The 16,272-nt window shown below is 42.6% G+C and overlaps 2 protein-coding genes across 3 annotated transcripts in view; both read right to left on the bottom strand.

Annotated features, from left to right (window-relative positions):
• Nucleotides 1-8,438, bottom strand: part of myo5b (myosin VB) — a 68,627-nt gene extending 60,189 nt beyond the window's left edge. Inside the window, exon 1 of one of the 2 annotated variants that reach the window (XM_076283555.1) lies at nt 8,225-8,438. In XM_076283555.1, coding sequence (XP_076139670.1) covers nt 8,225-8,254 — 30 coding nt within the window. In that variant the 5' untranslated portion in view covers nt 8,255-8,438. Of the gene's footprint in view, nt 1-6,858; nt 7,351-8,224 lie in introns of those variants that run through there. The other variant, XM_076283556.1, reaches the window with a different exon arrangement.
• Nucleotides 8,439-9,531: 1,093 nt separating this feature from the next.
• cfap53 (cilia and flagella associated protein 53) lies at nt 9,532-15,456 on the bottom strand. Its single transcript, XM_076283160.1, has 8 exons — nt 15,152-15,456; nt 14,443-14,672; nt 14,073-14,246; nt 13,355-13,658; nt 12,490-12,708; nt 10,850-11,066; nt 10,228-10,330; nt 9,532-9,926 (listed from the first exon to the last, which is right to left on the bottom strand). The coding sequence occupies exons 1-8, from the start codon at nt 15,221-15,223 to the stop codon at nt 9,671-9,673; spliced, it is 1,575 nt and encodes a 524-aa protein (XP_076139275.1). The 5' UTR covers nt 15,224-15,456; the 3' UTR covers nt 9,532-9,670.
• Nucleotides 15,457-16,272: the final 816 nt, after the last annotated feature.

Genomic DNA, 16,272 nt, shown 5'->3' with positions numbered 1-16,272 from the left:
TCTCCAAATTAAAGCATCACAAGCTGAGAGGCGGCTGAGCTGAGAGAGCAGCAGAAATATTTTTGAAAGTCTGCAGCAAAGGACGTTTTTGAGTTCTCTGGAAGAAAAAGTCAACCATAAACCTTTGTTCTGATTAAACGCTGCTTGAACATTTCTGCAAAGGCATTGCACTGTGTACTCTGCCCTCTGCTTTGAAACACAGCCCACTCTGCTGCCAAACAGTTCTACTCATGCACAACTGGACAAGGGCAAAGATAGGTAGATAGATAGATAGATAGATACTTTATGGATCCCCAAGGGGAATTTTCTTCAAAGGAAGGAGGAAACATCTCTGGTCAAGGGTTCAATAACGTAGTAAAAAAATTAAATAAAAAGCAGACTACAGTTGGAGCTGATCCATTCTGACTCAGATTTTTTTAGATGTCAAGAGAAGGGGAGACAGGTGAGTGCACTATACGGTCTTATAAGCGGAGTCACAGATTAAAGCAACACCAAAAATTTGGCACATTTTGAGGCAGGCTATATTTTTTATAGGCAACTACTTCAGGTATTACCTTCAAACTAATTTTCGTGGTATAGTCATGTGAAAGCACTGCACTTATAGTTCTAAAATCTGGGATGGAACACCCTGCAAAAATGTAACAAGGCTTCACATCGCTAACTAGATCACCAAAAGGTGTCAGTTAGCATGTTAGCAAGCTTATATCAGTACCAATAAGGTTTTTGCAGAGTTGCAAAAGTTTGCAAAGTTTTAAAAGAACCCTATAACATTGGGCCCTACTGTAGGTGCATCAGGCCTGTATAATGGATGGACATTGCTCTTGAGGTAAGGAATGAAAAGGTTGCTTCCCTAATAATGCTCCAATGCAAATTAGTCACCGTTGTACATGAAAAACTTGTTTTCCTGTTCTATGGTACTACATGAATAACAAGGAAGCAATATTTACCCCACAATGTGGAAACATAAGTGAAAGGAGAAGAGAGATGCACAGATGCCATAGCAAAGCAGAAGCAGATCACCACATTATCTGGCAATCCAGCAAGGTTACAAAAAACTGAAAGAGCCATCAAAACCTTTTTTCCAGTTTAATCAAATTTTAATTTCTCTGTTCTTGAAAGGAAAGGTTTCCTGAAGGCACAGTTAAATGAAAAGCTGTTTGAAGTTGTGCATAACAGGTCGAAGTTATAAGGGATCCCTGAAATTAAATGAAAAGGATTTCTTTCTGCAGGAAGGTCGGATTCTTAGAAAATCCGAAGTGTCAGACACACCTATCCAATTTCTCTTCTATTAAGGAAACCGTATCAGCAGTTATAGGGCCTGCGCTGACCACCCATGAGAGCTGCACTGCAAAACTGCATGACAACAGCACCTGCGAGCAGGCTAGACAAAAGACTTTGTAAGACTCCAGTAAACTCTTCCACATGGCCGAACTTGGTTGTGAGGTCGTTCAGCTAAAGCGAAATAAATGGCCTCAAAGGAACGTGCCAACCTTTTGGGAAAGAAGCTTATTTGCCACCCACTTCATTATGCTAAGCTAAGTTAACAGTGTCAGACTGGGTTACTGCATTAACAAAGAAGGATGTGTTCTCTTATCTAACTCTGGGTTAGATGGCAAATAAATTAATTTCCCAAAAAGTTGGTGTGTTCCTTTAAACAAAACCCACATACTCCTTCAAGGCCACCATTTGCCCATGCAGAGACTACTACTACTACACACACACACAGTATCCAGTGTCAGTGTCCATTTATCCTGTTCTAGCCTGTGCTGTGCTGCTGGGGACCATTACTCCTCGGTGATATCTTCTAAGGACCTAATGAAATGGCTTTTTTACTGCCCATCACCACCGCCGCTGTGCAGGGTCGATACAGCAGAGGGAGGGTTTGTCACACTAACTCAGAGGATGGGGAGCCACTGCAGGGGTTTGTGTGTTATGCTTGTTTTATCTTCACAACAGGGAAAAAATATTACTGTACTGTACGTGACAATCTCTACTGTATGTGCATGGAGGTGCCTGAGGGTGTATTTTGCAGCGTCCACAACCCTTGAATTAATAGCTTTACTACCACATACATTTTACAACATAAATGTTTTCTTGGTCGGTTTATACAGTCCAATGAGTAGTCCTTAACACAACAACATTTGCACATATTGATTAGATGCACTGTTACAATCCAAATGCTTTTGCTGAACCTGAATAACATACATTACAAATAACAATACGTACAAATAACCTGGATGCAAGTAGAGCTTCCAATTAGTCATAAATCATGTCTGAGATGAAACAAAATGGTCTGAAACCACACAAACCCTTAATCAATGTCAGATAGCAATGAACAGTGTCTCTGTGTAAGTCAGACTTGTCGGACACAGATTTCCCCAAGATGTTGCTGATCACATACAGGGCCAATAGCAAAGATATTTCTTGTGCCTTACGGACAATTGGTATGTCTTTTTTTTAAACTCAAACAGCCTGAGACGGTGGGCAGTGGGCATAGTAATTGAGTAATGCCACACAGCTTTTTCATAAAACCACTGTCCAGGAACACCAACACATGATAAGTATAAAGTCTAGAAAGTGGCACTCAAAACTAGTGTTTTATAAACACTGACTGCAGACATCAAAGACAGTAGAGACAATCTTGTCCAAAACATAACATTTAAGAGGAAGAGAGAGGTACTGAGCAGAAGAAAGTGACTAGACAGCAGAACCAGACACATGAGCCAGAGGAGGAGCTGACGGCAAATTATGACAGAGCTTTTTGGAGAGAGAAAAAAAGTTGCGCTTCAGGTTCCATTGTGGCAACTCTCCGATAAAACCCTGAGCTGCATACAAAGTCCACACTGAGAGAGAGAGAGAAAGATGGGCGTGTTATCAGCGGCATGGTACATGCTGAGATAATGAAAAGTCACTGTTTACAATGGCTGACTCATGGGGGCATGGTGTATGTGACAGGTCTCCTGTAGATGGCACCCGCTTGTAGCCGGGGTTCCAAACTTTCAAATTCACTTTCAAATGCCCATGAGTCATTTTTTGACAGTTGCTGCTTTTTGAAAGGAATTCTAGGATCGTCTGGCACAAGTGACGCGTCACTGTATGCAAAGCCAGGGTGGAGGGTTGAGGGTGAATGGCTAGTTAAAATAACATAGGAGGGTTCTTCTCATGTTTCATGTACACAGGACCCTCATTCACCCGAGTGTGGTGGGAATCCTTCAAGGGGGGTAAAAAAATACCTTGTGCTCTAGTTTTCAGCTCCAACGGGCGCTGCTAACAGAGCCCCACCCAGATCTATATCCGTAGACACGGAGATAATAGCCTCAGGTGAAGCCGAGGTGTGGCCATGAGGATTTTTTTCAGCCCCCTCCTCTGATGTGTGCCCTATTCACCGACGTGACAGCATGAGGAACTAGCACACAGTTTAGCTCTCGGCCATTGGACTCAGGTGGGAAGAGTGAAACCTGTGGCACAGGTAGAACAAAGCCTCTAGGCTCTAGGTTACATCATGTTTAGTGTGCTACATATGGCCACCACTGGTGATTGATTCCAAATGAGAGAAAATGACTGTGGGATGTAACGTTGTTTCATCACGTCTGTTCAGTCTAAAATGCTACTCATTACACTGCAGTGAGTTGCTTCAATCCCATATTAATGCTCATTAGATTGGAAACACGACAAAAGCAAAAGTCAGTGAGTCAAAATGGTTCAAGATATTTAGTTAGTCACATTGGATTAAAGAGGAGCCATATTAAGCACGACTTTAGATGTGAAAGACTGATGAGTTGACATGTCCCTCTGGTTTCTCTGATAAGGACAGCCAGGGTAGCCACTACAGGCACCATAATGCAACACTATCAGTATCACTTCATCCATAATGATCAAGCGTAATATTTGTCAGCTATAAATGGACCAGAGAGTGAACGTGTCCACATCTCTACTGACCACATCTCTATATGCCAATTTCACTTAAACCTCAAGTGCAGAGTCATGGATTGTGAACGCTATTGATTTTCTTATTAGTCTATGAAAAAGTTAAATGCTTCAAATATAGTTAAAATAATAGCCAAAAAGATCAACAGCAATCGTTTGATATGAATACAATACAATACTTCACTATAAGATACTGAAGTCCAGTGTTTTATCTATTTATTTTCCATCTCTTATTCCCTCATATCATGGAGGCTCCCTATTCACCTGAGTGCTCCTTCACCTGCTTTATGACGTCAGGTGACCAGAGACTTGCTGGCCCAGTGGGGGGGGGGGGGGGGGGGGGGGGGGGGTACACACCTGCCTCTAAGCTTCAGCCCCACAGGAGCAGCAGCACTTGTTTATCAAACATTCACCAGAATACATTCACCCAATGAGAGGTTAGGTGCATTCAACCAGTACACAGTGGCAGAGAGAGAGAGTGAACATATATTGAAAGGGGGGTAGGGAGCTATGGCAACTTACTAGCAATAAGCTCTCTTCGTGGACAATTGGGACTCTTGAGAGAGAACGAAACCTCTCAGTTACCAACACAAAAAAATGACAAAAAAAAACCCTTACTATTAAATTCCACCAACTTAGGGGAGCCCACCAGACAACTCTGTCTCACACGTGAGGAGCTGATAGAATTCCAAGTAGACAGCGAATGGGTTTTACTGACTGAAGGTCTGGCTACACAGAATCTCACGATGTGAGGTGGGTGTTGGGGCTGGGGCCAGTAGACCTTTATCTGGGTAATCCTGCCTCACAAGGCCAACGACCTAAAACAAACAGCATTTATCCCTGCCTCTAATAACACTCTAAACACGTGGAAAAGCCCTTCAGTGAGACATCCACAACTGTTCAGTCAGCTCTTGACTTATCTTGCAAGTAATCAGTCACTCATATCAGCTAATTGGATGTAACCACACTACAGCACTGCAGGAATTGTGTGTGTGTGTGTGTGCGTGCATTAAGTCTGAATCACAGAATACATGGTGACAGCTGGTCTCAACATCCTACACAAAAACAGATGGAATTCTTGGATTTGTTACCCAACCTTTGGTCTGAATAATATGCTGGGGAACAAGTGGCAGATGCTTGGGTAAAAAGGATCAGATGGGGGGCCGAGACTTTGCTCTGTCATTAATGCTGGCCTGCCATGATAATCCTCACCAATAACGCAGTAAATTGTAACTGGTGTTACCAACTTCTCATGATCACCTGGACTCAGCATCATAATTCAGTCTGTCAGATGCACAATATAAGTAATCAGAAAATATGACATCAGCTTGTCACATCATTGTTAGTTTAACTGTTTGCTTTGCTCATTAGAAGTCTTGAGTTCAGAATACAACTAAATGAGACAAAGTGAGTGGATTGTCTGAATCTACAAGCAGTTACATATTGGTGCATGAAATAGGCTACATATAAGATTATTAGAGCACTGATTTGAAACTACTTTTGAGTATAGTCCCAGATTGAATGAAGAGGAAGCAAACAATTGGAGTTTTCAGAGGTCGCAGGTAAGTAAATATATAGGCTTCCCGTGGAACATACTTGCGTCATATATAACATTGACAACACCATGGCCAGTTTTCTGTGTAGACCTAACTAAATAACTTTTACTTGTACATTTCCCATACAAGAAGATCGTGTTTCAGTAGCATGAGGTCAATCAAAGTGACAGGTATCTTTCATATGAGGATCAACACAATCCCAGACCTGTAGTCATTCTGTTCTCATTCGACATGTCTGGTAAGACTGGTATAGCACATACTGTAACTACCGGTTCCCAAAGCCCCATCCCAAGTGTACTTGAGGCACAGACAAGAAATAATGTGCATGCCATTTTTGTACTCTACCTGAGGCATAGTTATCTCATAACTCATCTCTTTACAATTACAAGAGGGTCATTTATATATGTGAGCAAAAATGAAAGAAGAGACCTGCGAAGTAGGCTATAACTTTTAAGGATACTGATCCATGGGACAACTGAACTGCAAGTCCATCATGTTTTGCCGAAATCTAGTGTTACTGAGGTGTTTGCCAACCCACTGCCCACATTATTTCAGTACTGTGCATATTATTGTAAATCTTCAAGGAGATTAGTTCAGTGAAAACCTTGGTCAAAGTCGATTACCTGGTCGAAGTCGATAGCTGGTGGACAGAGGAGGGGACGTCTAAATTCTACAGCTGGCCGAGGTATTAGAATTTTAAAGTATTAATGTTTAAAGTATTTGCCACGTTTGGTGAGAAATAAATAACGTATGCCATTGTATTAAGGCGGTGCGTAAATCTATTCCAAAATAAGCCTCGCAAACAACAAGGTTTTTGTACTCTACCACTGCAGTCGACTACTGGTTGGACAGAGATTCAAGCCTTAGTTAAATGGAAATACTGGTGGCATGGATTAGACCAGATCAATAAAACTTGCCGGGGTGACAAAGTGCGGCCACCTTCTTTATGTCATTCGACTATAACTAAGTGCTCTGATAAGTTTGATAAGTGCATTGTTTAATTTAGATAGGCCTATATTGTTTTTCTTTTACCGTAAATTGGTCGGTGTAGCCTTTACAAGAGGAAGCGCTATAACGCGCTCGGTCATGGAACACCGAAACCAACCCGAAACCAACCTCGCGATAAGGCACCTGTCCTGAGAGCATGAAATGATCACAGACAATAGTAACTGTCAAAGTTTACATATAACCATAATATAAGGAGGTATAGGGAAATAACATAATTTAGGCCTTGTTTCCGTGCCGAAACGTGTAATCTTGTTAAGAAAGTCAGTAGAGTAGTGGCTAAGAACACCTTAAATTGTCATTTAATGATACACATGGGCTATGGACTACAGTAGCCTTTTCACAGTAGGAAAACAATTGTCACACTCACCTTAGTGTAAAGCTCGTTGACTGACATAGTCCCCAATGCGAAGTCTTAACGAAACCCCAACAATATATAGGCTAGTGTAAATAGCCACACCAATTACAAAAACACATATATTTCCTCAAAGTTTGGTTCGGTCAATATTCCTTGTCCAAACGTCATTTTCCAATTACCGTCAGGCACGCAGAACCCCTTTGTTTAGTACTAGTTTAAATCAACTTGCTAGGGACCTTCGCGCTAGCAAGTTAGCCACTTGACCTGTTCCCATTCATGGCAGGTGTCTTCTGCCATTACAAAATACTTTGGAGCCGTGCGTTTTGCGTATCCAGGTAGGGTTTACACGGCACTTAGGCAAAATATTCCAGGACTGTGACTATATGTATCCTATAAAACTGCAGTGAAATATTTAAGAGAGGCTTGAATATAATGAAAAGTATATTGCTCTGTTAGTTCTATATTCGCTCCCTTTACTTCCTTTCCGTATCCATGGACTCGATCATGTTGACTGGTATGACTGCAGTGCAATCTCATGGACCGACCATAGTGTGATCTCTTACAATATGAGACACCATCTGGCCAAGTTTGGCATTACATGTGAAAGGTTCAAATGACTTAAAAAGATTTGTATAAATCATATCCACTAATGTAGGCTATTCAATGTTCAATACACTGATTGGTTTTGTAAGCCTATTCACAACTGTGAAATGTTTTGTATATTTAATATAAACCCATACCGAGGATTGGCTACTTTCTAATGCCATTTCATTCAACCAAATAGTTTGGAATTGGTAAAATCAAATTGAACCGAGAAGGGCCGAGTTTATTTCAAAGACACTACTAAGACACTATAGTGGCAGACTTCTCATTATTGCCAGAACTTTAGGTCTATTTTCTAGTGAACATTTGTTTTTCACAAATCACCCACAAGTATTCCCTTTTTATAAAGGTAACTATAACCATAACAATAAAAGCGCCCACTGACCAAGGATAAGCAAAGTCTCTCCTAGTGTTAATGAATGTGATGGCTAACATGATGGGTTCTGATTGGCTATTAGCTTTTTTATCATTCTCAAAATTGCTCTGGACGATACGATTCAATCGAATATATTCATAGTAATGAGAACAGTTGTCTTGTTGTGCAACTGTAAGAGACAGTGAAAAAGCTCTAGGTCTACTATTTAACAGTGACAGAAAATTATTATACTGTATCCTATGCTGTTGGATAAGCTATCACAGAAACAGCCATAAACACAAAGCTGTCAAACGTGAGACATGCTCACAAACAGCTCTTATAAAAGGTGCCGTAACATATTTTGTAACCTGGAGATATGAAGAGCCCTTTCACAGTAAAATGAAATCAACAGTAGTTTACCTTGCAGTAAAGGTCCACTTCAGATATCATCTCCTTTGCCCTTTGTCCAGATAGCTGTAACAGCCTTGTAATTCCTCACACAACATAAAGTCAGACAGATGTTCAGAGGTAAGGTTTTGACTCACCCATATTACATATAGTATGTAGACACAAGATGTCTGTGGCTACTCTAAAGTCATAGTTTGACTTGGGAAACTCTTAAACCTGCCTCTGCAAACCTCTGCGGAGAAGGAAAAACTTCTGACATCAGACCAATCATTCCACTCCTACACCACTCCTCAGTCAGGTATGGGGTGTTGACCGAGTTCTTTCTTCTGAGCTGACATGAAATCAGACCAGACAGATAGACACACACACACACACACAATTGGCATGACACGCATCATAATTGTTAATGAAGAACACTACGTTTAGAGAGAACAGGTTTTATCAGAATCTAATGGTTTTCTCACCTCACCACACAAAGGGAAATACAACAGCACATTCCATGATGTTAAGTGAACACCTAATATGGTGCTGCCAATAAGTGATGTTAAAAAGGTGGAGTCTTAATCTTGAAGTAGAGAGTAAGGGCTAAATGATGTTGCAAAGGAAACCTGACTGAAGTCCACCTTCCACAATGATTCACTTAATTGAGCACAATTTTTTGTACTGAAGGCACTGAACCAGACTTTAGTTACTGTCAAAATCACACTATGTTTATTCTTAGTTTTTAAGATGAACTTTTATATGAATGTTCATACATAGAGTTTGTCTATTGACACAATACAAGGAAAAAGCCTGGGAAATATGAAACAAATAATAATGGGCAAATATAATAATAAAAAAACTTTGAAACAAGAGTTATTGTTATTGTCATGCTGACATGCTGAAATGGCAATACTGTCTTTCCTTTCACAGAATCAGGGGTTTCTCTGTAGCTCTTTGAAGACTCGCAAGACAAGCATGATCAATATATAATTCCAATGGACCTAGCTACGTCCTACTGTACATACGCATATGTCAAAAGGCCAAGACGTTTTTTTAAGTAGTAAACAGCTAACTGGCCCCTCTAGTGGTCATACACTGAAGGACTTCGCATGTGTCTATATTAAGGGAGGTGTGGCTTGAATTTCTGGTCAGAAGACTAGTTTGTTTGAACAGTTGCAGTTGCTGTGGTGTATTTATTAATCCAGCCTTTAATCTTTGTCCTCGATTAGATCCTGGATTAGGATGAGGGGAAAATAGGATACATGGCTTGGGGGGAGGGGGGAGGGGGGGGGGTTCAAACTAATGAGCAACTAAATGTAACTGCATATAGGAGAGACACAAGTCATACATCATTAAGTGAGTAACTATTATGCATTTATTTGTTTTTCTTCAATCAGTTGTATAATGCCATTTGATGATAAACGTATACCTCCCCACAACTGCAGCCTGTGACCGGAGGTGGTAAAAACAGATTTACTAGGTTATAGAAAGATCCAGCTGGGCCACCGTAGCTGGAGGCTGGAGGTCCCTTCTCCTGAAGGGGTGCACAGGGGTAGTGTTGGATGTGGGCCTCGAGAGGATGTCCTGGACCTTCCTGTTGTACTCCTGCTGGAAGGCCAGACCCCTGTGGTGCTCCCTGTCCACCTCAGCTTGCTCCACGTCACGCAACTTCTGCTGGTGAAGCATCTGGGCCAACAGGTCTGCCTGATACTCCAGGCTGGCTTCTTTCAGACTGAGGGGGGTGGGTTAGAAAATACTGTTTAGCAAAAATAGGCTACGCAGTATTTGAGGTGTAAGGATGGCTTCATTTAACTCTGGTCTCGTGGTCAAATAGATATGCAAAATTTCATTACAAGTGCTGTGCAACAAAACATTACTATGCATGTTTAACCCACTCTTATTTGTGAAGAAACAGTATCTAGTGTTTGGACTTCAGGAAGAGACCGAGGGAAACAGAGGTATGTGTCTGCCTGTACAAACTCTGGATTTCTACTGTTTCTACGGTTTCCCCATTGACACCCTAAACAACCTACCGTCTTTTCTCCTCCCCGTCCAGCAGTTTGTTTTGCTGGATGTCTCTGTTCAGCTCCTCTCTCTCCTGAACCAGCTCCGCTTGCCTTTGCATGTTCTGATTCACTGTGACAAATAAATCCACATGACGTGTAACAGAGGTCATAATTCGTCCGCCGCTCACGGCCCTCGAACCCGCCACCTCAACACACACCGGCGTGGGAGTCGAACGCTCTAACCACTGAGCTAAAAGCTCAGGCTTCCAACTCAGCGGTTAGAAGCGTTCTTAAGGCTAGGGGTGTGAGGATTTACACGGGCGACTAGCACGCTAGCTCAGTTCGCCTCCGTTACACTTGCATAACTATCCAACAGGCAAGAATTGAATTGGAATTTAGGAGTCATTCTCAATTCAATTCTGAATTTTGCACAAGCCTGTACTTATAAGCAGAAACACACGGACACACAAATGCATATACATCCACACATGCACAAGGACATAGTCATAGAAATAGTCAGTCAGAGTAACATTCCAACAAAAAAGATTACATAGAGCAATTGTGTTGCTGATACATTATCAACAAAGAATAAGATCCATTCTTCCAGGGCATCTATATCCCAGTCTATTCCTATGGTCCACATTCTTACATTTGTGCTGGATCTGTATGTGGCGGGTGTCCATGACGTCCTTCATGAGGCGATCGCGGGCCTCCTTCTCCCGGTGATTCTTCTCCGCGCGGCGGGACAAGATCTGCTGCAGCTCGGCCTCGATCAGCTGCTCTGTCTCAGCCTCCTGCCTCCGCTGCTCCTCCAGCTGCTCAGCCAAGTACCTCTGGTACCGGCTCCGCTCCTCACGCAGCTCCAGCTGTCTCACATACACACCAGGACCTCTGTGTTATACTGGGTACTGCCGACTGACTCTGTAAAGGGCCCCTGTGTTATACTGGGTACTGTGAACTGACTCTGTAAAGGGGCCTCTGTGTTATACTGGGTACTGCGGACTGACTCTGTAAAGGGGCCTCTGTGTTATACTGGGTACTGCGGACTGACTCTGTAAAAGGGCCCCTGTGTTATACTGGGGTACTGCGGACTGACTCTGTAAAAGGGCCCCTGTTTTATACTGGGGTACTGCGGACTGACTCTGTAAAGGGCCCCTGTGTTTATACTGGGGTACTGTGAACTGACGCTATGTTGTATGTTGTACTCACTGAAAAACAGTTTCCCTACAGGGACAATAAACCTAACCAACGTGCAATACCCACACACACACGCGGACATACAGACATGCACACACACACACCAACATACAGCACAAACAGACATACTGTATAGCAGCGGTTCCCAAACTTTTCCCCCCGCGTACCACTGCCTACATTCCGACTCGGCTCGCGTACCCCCACCATCCGACACATTAACACATAAAAACGTAACGCATTCTATAACCCCCCCCCACCCCCCGCGTTGACAATAGTTGTCCGTTACCCGGTTTTAGGTGCGTGCATTTGGTCAGTTAAAAAGTTATGAAAAGTAGCCTGCATAGTAGCCTAACTACATCCACATACAATATATTATAATAGGCCTACAACAACGCCTGACAAGGATGTATTCATTTGGACAACATTAGGCTATACAGCCTAGAAAGGCTAAACTTAGGCTACCTTCAGTTTGTTAAATGTAAAGCCTAGCTTAATGTTACCTTTCTTGCCCATCTGAAATAACTCCTAGCTTTGCTCCTTCCCTCCTTTCTGTTTTTGTTGTTTTCAAAAACCTGTTATATCCGCGAAACTTTCCCCCCACGGACCACGGACCATCCAACGCATTCAAAAGTAACGCATTCTATTAGCTATTCCAGGGGTCATGTTTAATAAGCTGCCCTTTTTTAGATGAACACATACAGAGTTTATAAATGATATCCTTTAATTTCATGTTTCCATATCATTATGACCTGATTCGAAATTATGTATTTATTCATGAATTAATTACAAAAGATTTAAAATTTTCATTTCACTTTCTGACAGTTTCATCTTTGCTTGTGTAACAGAGGTCGTAATTCGTCCGCCGCTCACGGCCCTCGAACCCGCCACCTCGACACTCACCAGCGTGGGAGTCGAACGCTCTAACCACTGAGCTAAAAGCCCAGGCTTCCAACTCAGCGGTTAGAAGCGTTCTTAAGGTTAGGGCTATGAGGATTTACACGGGCAACTAGCACGCTAGTTCAGTTCGCCTCTGTTACACTTGTTCTTCCCATTCTGTCCCTCTCTCTTATTCTCATACTTCTCATCCCTCACCTTCCTTGTGGCCTCTCCCTGCTTCTCGTCCCTCTCCTCGGCCAGCAGTTGCGTCAGGATGCTCATGTCCAGGGCCAGCTCTTCCTGCTGCTGCTGAGCAAGGCGCTTCATCTTCAGCCGCAGCGACTGGTCCAACGACCGCCGTCGGCTGCCCTGACTCTGGAGCTTCTGGCGCCGTTGCCTCTCGTCCTCCAGACGCAGCATCTCCCTCTGCTCCCGCTGTGAAGCGCGACCAATACAGCAGGTATCAGGAACACCACCGCCATGTGCATTGGCAAGTGCACCAAATAATCTTACCAGGCTGTACCACAGGCGGAAACAGATAGGCTTTCACCATGGCTAAATAAGATATAGGCTATATACCAAGCACAGCATATACAGTAAGAGAAATGATATTGCAACAACAAATTAAAACACAACATAATGATCACTGATGGACACATGCGCATGCATGGTGACAGAAAGTGGAATAGAGCATTATGTCCAATATTCCAATATGTGGTTTAATGTTCTGCATTATGTCCAATATTCCAATATGTGGTTTAATGTTCTGCATTTCTCACTAGTGGGTCACTTTGACACTAAAACTATGATTCTACACACTGAGCCTGTATGATATCTGTATTGTTCTTCTAAACATGGATAATATAAGGCGTCAGGGTTGATATCAAGCCACTGTTACTGTATGATTATCTATCCTTTGCTGTTGTGTAAAATAATATATCTCACTCTAAAACAGATGTTCATATAACATTATTACACATTAAGTGGGTTTGTGGCATAACCCTTGAAAGTGTGATCTGGCACTGTGATTTTGTGGATGGGCCTGGTGTAGGTGGTGCTGTAGTAGAGGCGTGGCTCTCACAAGTATCTGAGCCTCCTCCTCCTTCAGCCGCTTGGCCTCGGCTCTCTGCTGCTCGGCGGCCTCCATCTGTATGCGCAGGAAGGCCACCTGCTCTGCGTTGCTCTGGCGTTGCCACAGCGCCTCCTGGCTCTCGCGCTCCTGCTTGGCCTGCCGGTCGCTCTCCCACAGCTGGGCGAAGAGCCGCTCCTCGTCCGCCCGCCGCCGGTGCGACTCCTCCCGTGAGCGGATCTGGGCGGCCCGCTCGGTGCAGACCTCATCCTGGCGCCGGCGTGTCTCGATGGCTCGCAGCTCCTCGCTCCGCTCCCTGAGAGGCAGGAGGGTGCAGGGTCAGAGGGGGAAGAGGGGTTTGGTATGAATCAAGGGGTGATGCACACAGAACTGGTTCTAGATGTATGACGCTGTAAGCAACACTGGATAAATGGCACATATATTATTCATAGATGGTAGGGTGGCTCACAAAGTTGGGGCTTACTTTTCCAACATATGAAATATGGGCATTATTCACTGTATAATGTGTGTAATAAATGATAGGGTTACAGAAAAGTCCAGTGTGCGCTTCCTGAATGCACTATTGTGAAATAAACACATAAACAAATGAAAGGAGTTTTACAAATTAATTATTTCTACTTGATCGCTTAAGGGTTAATTATTTTGCTTATTTAAGCAGTAGTTGTAGTGGTGAATGACCACAACCACACTCTGTGGCACTGGCCCCAACCTGAAGAGTTGCTCCAGCTTTTCTTCCACCACTTTCTGTCGATCACTTTCTCTCCTCTCACGCAGTGCCTTGGCCCTCTCTCGCATCTTGGCTTGCCTCTCCAGAATGGTCTCCTTTCTCTCCTCCATCTCCCTCATGAGCTCTCTCTCCTCTGCCTCCAACAAAGCAAGGAGCCTGAAGTTGTACAAGATAAAGGGAAGAAAACAGAGGCAAGATGAAATGAAGAATTGACATGAAGATGTGTTTGGTCAAATATACTTTAAATAAACTGACATTGATATTGACAATGTGACGTGAAATTCAGATCGATGGCTGTGAGAACATAGTACATTAAGTGCATGTGACACTCCGCTATAGATCAGTAGACTACCTATCTCTTCGTTCCTCGATGCTTAGCTGATACTTCAACATGGCTTCGTTCACACGTCTCTCGATGGTGCCCAAGACAATTTGGCGATCTGAATTCTTCTCCCAGTGCATTCTCATGTCGCAGGTGCTCTGGTTTCGTGTAAACTCCAATATCCTGTCCCGCGCTGCTTCCTGTTTCCTCCTCTCCAGAATAAGATGGTCTGGAGGTCTTGAGGAAGGCAACCTTGCTCTCTTAAGAAAAGAAATCATACAGCACTAATGAAATGCTATCGTGCCTTAATACAAATAGGTTTTGAACAGAGAGAGAGGTTACACCTTCAAACAAGTTCAACAAACAGCTGGCCTAGGTTGTTGGTTATGGCCAACCGTGTCAGTGCTTGGGTTCGATGCATAGCCTAGGCCCAGGCTAATTTGTTTCACCTACCACAAGTCAAGTCAAGTCAAGTCAAGTCAGATTTATTTATAAAGCGCATTTAACATGCACATAGTGCAATCCAAAGCGCTCCACAAACAAGTCACGAATCCATAGGCCTCCCTCCCTCCCACATTTGACAGAATGACCTAAACTTACACCAAACGCAAAGTTAAGTAGGCTAAATATTGTATCTGCATGATACAATACATTCGCCAGATGGATATAATGTACGATATAAGTTTAGTAGGCTACTTCGGTGAGTGACGGTCAAGGCAAGTTAGGTGCTGTAACTTACCACCGCAACTGAATGTGGCGTTGGTCCAGTGAATTCCCGACATAGCGTCCTGTTCCTCTGACCGATCATCATATTAAAATTATGTGTAACTAATATAAATACACTACATTTAGATAGACAGCGTGTATTTCCTAGTTTATTTTAAAGTTTGCGGCTGGTGCCTCCTGACAACACTGCACTCAGCTTCTTCTGTTTGCGGAAATGCTAATATGCTACCATGGGAACAACAACTTCCGCGGCATTCAGACGTTCCAGGCTTCGAACTAATCTGTTACCATTTTTTCTACGGCTGTTACATTTTGTGAAGCTCACTTACACGTTGTAAGAAGTGTCATGTCTATCAATTATTGCGTAAATCCTATTAACTTGCTTAACATACATCTCCTAAATATCCTGTTGCAGTACACATACATTATACTTTACAAATGCGGTATGTAAATGTTCAGATTTTTTCTTTAATTGTAGCCTATCTCCCTGTTGTAGTTGACAACTGATCTGTTTGTAGGCTACGTGATTCCTGTGTGCTCCATAATAATATAGTCCAGAAAAAAAGATGTATAGTCCATCTTATACACACCAATTTAATTGAAATAGAAATAGTAAAGATTTGCATTTTTTTGTAATTACTCCATATTTAGTGTAGTCATTCCATATCAGAACCCCTGAATCCAAATGCAAGCATGCAACTTCAGAGTTTCATTTGAGGCCATAGGCTACTAAGGGGTTCGTATGCAGTAAGCATTTGATTGTCAGTATGCATTTTGGATAACCAAAAGTCCTATGGGGATCGAGTTTTTATAGAGCATTTTACAAAATGCATGAGCATAACTTGGCAAATAATTGTCTACTCATATTGTCATTCTTTTTTTTTTTTTTGTTACATTTTGCGTCAGGGATAAACCTTACAACGACACATAGCCCAAACCTTGCTGCATCAGAACATTATTCTACATAAAATGGACCTGTTAATGAAACAAAGAGAACAAGAAAAAAACAACTGCCACTAGCCAACTTTACCTTGACTTCATCCATTGTAGCCTACTCTCTTGCGCTCCAACTACGAGACGGTTATATTGTTTAATGTTTTCACACATAGATGCATCAAACAAATAATTCAAAAG

This window comes from Alosa pseudoharengus, unplaced genomic scaffold, assembly GCF_046254945.1.
Source record: "Alosa pseudoharengus isolate Yale_2024_CS ecotype anadromous, Long Island Sound unplaced genomic scaffold, YU_APseudo_1.1 YU_APseudo_1.1_scf_14, whole genome shotgun sequence".
NCBI lineage: Eukaryota > Metazoa > Chordata > Actinopteri > Clupeiformes > Clupeidae > Alosa > Alosa pseudoharengus.
The sequence above is the reverse complement of the archived record's forward strand: the minus strand, read 5'-3'. Positions and strand labels throughout refer to the sequence as shown.